The sequence below is a fragment of the Bidens hawaiensis genome, unplaced genomic scaffold, assembly GCF_021521415.1.
Source record: "Bidens hawaiensis isolate Kalapana, Puna unplaced genomic scaffold, B.hawaiensis_p1.1 tig00053184_1, whole genome shotgun sequence".
NCBI classification, from domain to species: Eukaryota; Viridiplantae; Streptophyta; class Magnoliopsida; order Asterales; family Asteraceae; genus Bidens; species Bidens hawaiensis.
This window is the reverse complement of record NW_027499581.1, coordinates 62,694-71,920: the sequence shown is the minus strand read 5'-3', so window position 1 is coordinate 71,920 and position 9,227 is coordinate 62,694. Positions and strand designations below refer to the sequence as shown.

At 35.9% G+C, this 9,227-nt stretch overlaps 1 protein-coding gene across 2 annotated transcripts; it reads left to right on the top strand.

Moving 5' to 3' along the window:
* Positions 1–519: 519 nt before the first annotated feature.
* Positions 520–5,537, top strand: LOC143599996 (putative RNA helicase SDE3). 2 transcript variants are annotated; one of them, XM_077077811.1, is made up of 5 exons: positions 521–1,363; positions 1,709–1,879; positions 2,888–4,348; positions 5,091–5,307; positions 5,359–5,537. In XM_077077811.1, the coding sequence occupies exons 1-5, from the start codon at positions 557–559 to the stop codon at positions 5,502–5,504; spliced, it is 2,802 nt and encodes a 933-aa protein (XP_076933926.1). In that variant the 5' UTR covers positions 521–556; the 3' UTR covers positions 5,505–5,537. The 2 variants fall into 2 exon arrangements, with proteins under 2 accessions (XP_076933925.1, XP_076933926.1); XM_077077810.1 differs by having other exon boundaries at positions 520–1,363; positions 5,091–5,537.
* Positions 5,538–9,227: the final 3,690 nt, after the last annotated feature.

Sequence of the window (9,227 nt, the reverse complement as noted above, 5' to 3'; positions counted from 1 at the left end):
TCCTTCTTTCAATAAAAGGCCTAAAACATCACTTTTAAATTCATAAAAAAGTTGGCGGAGTTAAGTTTAGTGTTAAATGAAAACAAATATTGTAAAATATGAGATCGGTGAAACCACCTTGTTTTCCCAATTGGCCAAAGAAACCACCGCTTCCCCCTCCACAGTCGACCAGTACAGAAGAACCAACCCAAACCAAAACGTAGGGTTTGTTTGTTTGTGCCATTTCACTCTTTGATTCAACAATCACAGCCAAATCTCGCTTTGATCTTCCAAACAAATCAAATCACAATTATGTATTTTTCTTTCTTTTAGGGTTTTATCTTCGATCATATGTATATTTTAACTGAAAAACGAGAAATTCCCACCTTTCGAGTGTCATCGGCCACACAGATTTATGATTTCTTTTTCATCTTCTCGTTACTGTAAATATTAGGGCTTCTTTAATCATTTTACTCTTGCTATTATTTACTAGTTTTTTATGCAATACACAGATTATTATAATATTATGCAGACTTATTAATAAGTTAATGTTCGAATTTGAGCAGACAACGGCCTAATGGGTTCAGTCAACTCTGAAGAGGAGGAAACGCGGTCAGTAATCGACGACGTTGGTAACATCGGAAACGTCGACTTTGCAAACAATGCAGCTACTTACACCTACAATCCAGAAGCCGAGGGCCCAATAGTCATTTCAGTTCCGTTTCCGTTAACTGACGGCAAGCCACACTTCGTGGCCCTAGGTGAAACCGTTTCCAACCCAATCACCATCGAGAACACAACGAGCCAAGTGTTTAAACTGTGGTCGATCGAGATATACGACTCCAAGCCAAAAGACTCTTTTACCCTTTCCCTCATGAAACCACCCTCACCTGACTCGGATCAGGCTTACATCAAGTCGTTTGTTGAGTCGTTTACGATGGACGACAGGACGTTGTATCCCGCTACAACTTTGACCGTTTGGTTATCGTGTAAAGCGTTGGTCAAAGGTCTGCACACGACAGCGGTTCACTTCAATTTTGATGACGATCAGATTGAACGGATGGGATTTATTATGGTGGAAGATAAGATATCACGCTCGTTGACTAGTAACAAGCCGTATAACCGACCAATGAGAAACAACAAACCGATGATTCCCAAAATATATTCCTCTGATAAGGGCATTAAAGTAATTAGGGGGTATCGTCCTGCGAAGAATAATAGTCGAGCGTATAAACGTAAGCTTCCGGAATATAGAATCCCGGTTGCTATAAGGAAGGTTATTGAAAGTAAGGCGACTCCTGATGCGTTAATTGAAGGTTTAAACATGAAGAATTATTACAATTTCTTTCGAACCTTACTTATTATGGAAGAAATTAAACTCGAGGTACATTTCTGAACTCCCAAATAATTAAAAAAATTTTATCAACAGTTGTATTATTTATTATTTTTATATATTTGATATTGTTTGATGGTAATTTTATAATTTCATTATTCATTATATGTAGTTTATGATCATATATACGTTATAAATTGGTTTTTACACATGTGTAAACTTGTGATAACATATATGCAACTGCAAAGTTTAAAATTGCATATAATAAATGATAAACTACCCTCAAATAGTATTAAATATAATAAATAAAGTAATTGATTGTTAGGAGTTTTAAAATTTTTTAGGGTTTTGTAGAGAACCTAATCCTATATATATATGGGTTGAGTTGTTTTGCAGGATGATATGAGAACTTATGATATGCAAAATGTTACTTTTAAGAGAAAAGGTCGGTTTCTTACCCTTGAAGTCCCAGGACTGTCTGAGAGAAGACCATCGATTGTTACCGGAGATATTATTGTTGCAAAGCTTGTACAGCACAATGAACACACCACTGCTCCTCTATATAAGGTTTGTTTCACATGATAAAATTAAGCATTATAACCTTGGTTTTAAAATGCACGCATAACGCACTGATGAGATTGGATCAGCTGGAGACATGCGCTGCGACTCCATGATGCGTTCTAAATCGTATAATGCGCAATGCAGTGTTTTGATGCGCACATCTATGAGCTGAAGTGAGTTTCTGCATAGGTTACTTGTACCTTATGCGTAGAATACTTGTACACATAGAGTTAAGTACTTATTTTGGTTATACATAAAACTTCTTTGGTTGTACTATAGCTTTTTAACTGTTTATATTAATCTCTTTTTTTAAGAATTTAACAGTTAGCTAGTTAAAATACTAATCTGTAAATAATTTTTTAGTATTTTTTTAACAATGTCTCGCACTCTCGCATACTTGATGCGTGCGCATTGGATTTTAGGATCAAAACGCATCGGTGCGCATCATGCATTAGAAAACTAAGATTATTCATGAAAAAGTTGAGGAAGACACCTCTTTTATTTTTATTTCAAAATACATGTTTTAGGACCGGCTGTGATAAGTTGACCCATTTACTTTAGAATGGTTTATTTGGGTTTATTTTTATTTTTAACGACTTCATATATTGTTTTTCTTGTTTACAAAATGCAAGTCCAATGCATTGAACAGGTCAAACAGGCTTAAAGCTTCCTGAATTGTATTTCGAGTGCGTACAGTTTTTAATCTGCTTTATTCAGAAAATCAGATTATTAATGTAACATAATTTTTCTAATCATACGTGGCACAATAATTTACAATAAATGGGGCTAGGCTTGTAAACTGACTGAACGAACAAGAACATTCATTTAACTTTAACCGGACAAACGATCAAACAAAAACAATCAAACGAGCAGGGTTTTCTAGTTCGTGTTCATTCGTGAAGAAAAGAGTGTGTTTGTGTTCGTTTATGGTCGTTTGTTAATAGTATTGTTCACAAGCATAACTGAATATAGATGAACAAACAATATAAATTTTCTAATCATGCTCATCCACAGGGGTATATCTTTCGTGTTGAGGCTGAAGAAATTCTCATATCATTTCATGAAGACGTTCACAGTTACCATGCTGAAGGTGATCACTATGATGTGCAATTTGAATACAATCGACTCGGCATGCGAAGGTTGTACCAAGCTTCAGAAGCTTGCGGAAAGCTCGATCCCGAATTTCTCTTCCCAGAGTTTTCTTCAAACGAGAGACATATAGAAACCCGCCCACTGGTCCCATTTTCTTGCAATCTTAATGAAGAGCAGTTAAGTTCAGTTGAAATGATCCTCGGTTGCAAAGGGGGCCCGCCTTATATTATTCATGGTCCACCTGGAACCGGTAAATCCGTGACTCTAACCGAAGCTATTCTTCAGCTTTACACAACCCAAAGAAATTCTATTATTCTCGTATGTGCACCTTCAAACAGTGCAGCCGATCATCTCTTAGCAAGACTTGTTTTGGAAAACGCGGTTAAAATCCGAAAACAGGATATCCTTCGGCTCAACGCACCCGCTCGTTCAATAGACGATATCAAATCTGAGTTTCTTGAATTTTGTAGTTTTGATGAAGATACGACTGCCTTTAACTGTCCTATGTATGAACACCTTATAAAATATAGAATCATAGTATCCACATACGCTAGTGCTGCGCTTATTTACGCTGAAGCTATTAAAAAGGGCCACTTCACGCATATCTTTTTAGACGAGGCAGCACAGGCATCCGAGCCCGAAACAATGATCCCCATATCACATTTTTACAGGCGGGACACGGTGGTGGTCCTTGCTGGTGATCCCGTTCAGTTAGGCCCAGTAATCTTTTCCAAAGATGCTGAAGGGTACGGTTTAGGGAAGTCGTTTATGGAGAGATTATGTGAGTCTAAGTTTTATAAACACGGTGATCAAAATTACGTGACGAAATTGGTGAGAAACTATCGTTGTCACGAACACATATTATCACTTCCTTCAACTTTGTTTTACAAAGGGGATTTGGTGCCGTGTAAAGAGGACGATACGTTGTACCCGTTAACGTGGAAGGATTATATTCCGAATCCGGAATTCCCGGTTTTGTTTTTGGGGGTTCAAGGTGTGGATGAGAGAGAAGGGAATAACCCGTCTTGGTTTAATAGGATCGAGGCGAGTGAGGTTGTTGAGGTTATTTTGAATCTGAAAGATAAGGGGATAAAGAATGAGGATATTGGGGTGATAACGCCGTATAGACAACAGGTGATTAAAATAAGTACAGCGCTCGAGACGTTTGTGGGGTCAGAGATTAAGGTTGGGACTGTGGAGGCGTTTCAAGGGCAAGAACGGGAGGTCATTATTGTGTCTACAGTTCGGTCGACTATTAAGCATAATGACACTGATAAGAGACATTGTTTGGGGTTTTTGAGTAATCCCAGGAGGTTTAATGTTGCTATAACTCGAGCTCGATCGTTGTTGATTGCTATTGGCAACCCGCATATCATATGCAAGGTAATATTCAATTTTATTACAATTACTAAATGATGAATAATATATACTCAGAAAGCTTGTTTTGTATGTATAGGTGTAAGTAATAAAGTTATTATTGTTTTTTCAAGTTTCAATTTCACTCCTTATACTATATATGATATAAACCTTTAATTCATTTAGTTTTCACTTTTTTTGGTTTTTCTCTAATAACTTTTGTTCGTTAACTTTTTCAAAACAAACTAAATACACGGTTATGATTAATCTTTCTTTCATGTTCTGATATAAATTTTATTACAATGGACTGTACCGACGTGATTTTTGGGTTACATCGGACAACTTTTGTGAAATAAAACTATTGTAATTAACTTTATTTGATTTTGGTATCGTAAACTATACCGAGTACCGGTACCATAACGAACAGATTTGTGTTAAGATTTATGTATCTTTTTGTGTTGTCAACTATACTACTTATATTGTAATGGTAATGAAATGTTTAATGGTAATGAAATGGACCGAGCCGAACCGATACTGACCCAACGTCGGTACTGGTATTTGTGTTATTGTTTACTATCGTTGTGACATATCTTATTTCTTTTCAAATATAATGGTTTATATAATTTAAATATCGCGTTGCAACACATTTGTTTTATCGACGTGTCAATATACATTTTGTTCGAAACAGAACTGCCGCAATGCGTGGACAAAAATCACAAGTTTTTATTATTTGTTAAAATGGGAAGTGGCTGATGTTGAAATTTGGCAGGATGAGCATTGGAACAAATTGTTGTGGCATTGTGTCGAGAATGATTCTTATAAAGGGTGTTTTCTACCGAAGAAAGAAGAAATTGTGGAAGAGGCGTGTTATGGTGGAGAGCAAGCAAGCGATGGTTATCTACCGGAGGGAACTTATAATTGTAAGTGGATTGGTGGAGAGGGGAACTGGGGTGGTGGCAACGAGGGGGAAGAGGGGAACTGGGGTGGTGACAACGAGGGAGGAGAGGGGAACTGGAGTGGTGGCAACGAGGGAGGAGAGGGGAACTGGAATGGTGGCAACGAGGGAGGAGGCGCAGGCTTGAGTTGGAATGGTGGCAACGATGGAGGAGGCGGCTGCTATAATTGGGAGCCTAATACCGATGATAATGATTGGGATGCTAGTGAGGGCTCAGCAATGACCTAGCAAGCAGAATAAATGGGTGGCAGTGTTCGTGCTTGGTTGGTTGGATTAGACTCTTGATTGTTGTGTGTTTACTCTATATTTTCTAGTGTTGTTGACTTGTTGGACTGCTATCTCATTTGAACCGGCTGGTTATCAAAAATACCGGATTCTCTTTCTTTTTTCAAATCACCTTTTTAAACATTTTGGAGTCATTTATTTTATAACGACAGAATTACGCAGTTAGAGTCTCTGACGTTTATTGAAAGTAACAAGATTGGGTGTTGTTTATCACATATATTGGTATTTATAACTTTAAATTTGTAACAGTTTTACTTATTAAATGCAACTTTCATTAAATGTTAACAGAAAAGAGGGCAGTTTCGTCATTATACGAAAATAGAAAAGTAGGAAACTATTCATTTTACACGTAAAAAAATACTAAAAAAATCATTTTTAATCATATTTTTACATAATATTTTTAGAGCTTTTTACATATATACATATGTATGAAGCCGTTTTGATACGATCGTATTATAATATTATATCATTATTATTATTATTATTATTTAAGTTTATCTTTTATTTAGTTGCTTATTATAGTCAAATTATGTTTCCATATTATCTTTTCTATTTTTATTTCATTGTTTTCCTATATATTGTAATCTTTGTTTGAGAAAAAGAATAAGAAAGAATTATTATCTTGGGCTATTTTCTCTTCTTTTCTCTCTTGTGTTCTTGGGAGATTGACAGTTGTCTCGAATAAACCGTAACAATTGGTGCTTTCATTGAGCCTTAGCCTAGATGGCTTTGGAAGAACTCTTGTGGAGCATCCACAACTACCTCGTTTTACTGGATCTAATCCCGCCCTATGGATCTCTCAAGCAGAACGATATTTTCTTTTTTACGCGATCTATGGCGACGAGCGGCTTCCCTATGTCATTGAATCCTTCGATGATGAACCATTCTGGTGGTTCAATGGTTGGCTTCGGAGTTCAGACTTCCTCACCTGGGATGATTTTACTACAACAATGCTTACTCAATTCCACTGTAGTTCCGTCAATGCAATTGCCACGTCTGATCATGAAACCATTATTAAGGAGGAAGTTACTCAAGGATTGGAGGATATGACCTTAGGTGGCATGCAACAAGTAATTATAAGCAACAAAATTGTAATTTGATGGTTAATAAAAATGCCAATCAAATTTACAACAATACAATTAGCTCGTTGGCGCAGACACCGTTAAAAGGTGCAACAACTCAATCCGTGTTGCGCCCCTTGTGGTGGTCCGGTGGCATTGGCCCGAATAACACCAGAAGACTTGAATGGTGGTCACCATGGTACTACGTTGAGACCGCCCCACTTGTCGGTGTACGACTCGAGTGGCGATCACCATGGCAACGACATTCCGTCCTTGAAGACAAGGACGTTTTCAAGGGGTCGGGAATTGATACGATCGTATATTATTATTATTATTTAAGTTTATATTTTATTTAGTTTCTTATTGTAGTCAAATTATGTTTTCATGTTTATCTTTTATATTTTTATTTCTTTGTTTTCCTATATATTGTAATCTTTGTTTGAGAAAAAGAATAAGAAAGAATTATTATCTTAGGTTATTTTCTCTTCTTTTCTCTCTTGTGTTATTGGGAGATTGACGATTGTCTCGAATAAACCGTAACACGTTTTTTTTTATTTTTCAGTTAAAAAAATGTAATTTTTTATTGGAATGTCTTCGACATATATTTTATAAACAAAAGTTCAAAAAAGTCTATGCTAAAACTAATTTTTATATGTGAAATCGAATTTTATATTATTTTTCTACATGTAAAATGAATAGTTTCTCAGTTCGCCACTTTTTTAATTCTCTATTGAACGTGTTAATTATGAGAATCAAGTAGAGTAATTACATAATTACTCTACTTGTATATAAAATTACTTTATTTAATTTTCATAATTAGCACGTTAATTTCATTTGTACGTTACCTTTATATATATATATATATATATGTATAGCAAGGTTATACTAATAAGTAGATTTTCACTAAGAAGTGTAGAAAGTGTGTTTTAATAATTAAATCTAATAAAACACACTTCCATATCCACCATCAGATCAACATATCTAACGCATCAGATTACTTTTTACACCTTTTAGAAACACTCCACTTCTTATTTTAACCTCATCATATGGGGTGAGTTATAATAAAAAGAAATAGTTTTCTAGGAAGAGTAAGAATAAATCTAGGCCATTGGATCTAAAATTTAGTGGTTGAGATTGGTAGTTTTCAAAATAGCAAATTGTTTCTTAGGATCAAGGATTTATGCTACATAGTTTTCTAATTCTAAATTTTATATCCTTCCTACTCTTCCTACAAAACTATGTATTTTTATTTTAACCCTTTTCTATATATATATATATATATATATATATATTATTTTAACCCTTATCTTAAAGAGATAATTAGAGAACTAGTAAAGAATTCTTTTTAACTATTTTTAAAAAATTATTTTGTGATTTTTTTCTTTCCTCCTAATAGGATGATATTGTTCCTAAAAAACGTCGATGTAATGCGTATGTGCATTAATATGTATTGTATATATAAAATAGTGTTTTATTGCATACAATACAACACAAATACATTATCCAATACACACTATTGAATGCAAATACGACACTAATAATTGTATGCAAAACACATTCTTGCATATATGTAATACAACACTAATGCATATAGACACTATATCGATTTTTTTTTAATTTTTGTATATAATATAACACTATTGCAAATATACAATAGTGTTATATATATGTGTGTTACTTGATTGTTATGTGGAATGTTAAACAAGAAACAAGAACCAACTAGTTTAGGCTAGAGATGTAACACTTGAAAGATTAGGGGCTAGAGTGTAACTTGTATATCTATAAATATATCATTATCACAAACCCTAACTCCTCCACTTCCCCTCACAAAAACCGACGGCAGCTAGACCCCCCCCTCCGTGCGATCGGCTCACAAACACACACCAAACAGTTGGTTTTAATCTTGGGTTTTCACAATTGAAGCATCCTACACCCGTTTCTAATCATCTCCTACCTTCCTCTTGCTTGTATTGGTGTTTTGAAGGTATAACTTGCAAACCCTAGGTCCGACTTTTTCCTATGCATGGTGTTACAGCGGGAAGAGAAAGTTTGACAACACCAGATCTTCATCCTCAAACCTCCCACCGCAACACCACTACCGTAAGCCCGAATTTACTCGGAGTTTCAACACTTAGAATCACAACAACAACAACAACGGTAGCGGGCAGGTTTCGAGCGGATATGCTGGGAAATATCCAAAGTGCAACAGGTGCAACTTTCATCATGTTGGTCAGTGTGACCGTGTCAAATGTCAAAGATGCGGAAAGATAGGTCACCAAGCGAAGGAATGTAGAGTTGACCTTGCGGCGAAGGGTGCTCCTAAGCCACCGATGACGACAAAGGGATGTTTTGAATGTGGACAGGAAGGCCATTTCCGGAAGGATTGCCCCAAGCTGAAACGGAATGACAACAATGGGGGTAATGGAAGTGGCAGTAATGGTGGAGGAAATGGCAAAGGAAGAGCGTTTGTGATTGGATCGGGTCAAGCCCGCAATGATCCGCATGTGGTGTCTGGTAAGTTCCCTGTAAACGATTGTTTTGCTTCTATTTTGTTTGACACTGGAGCTGATAGGAGTTTTGTGTCAAAAGCTTTTAGCCAACTTTT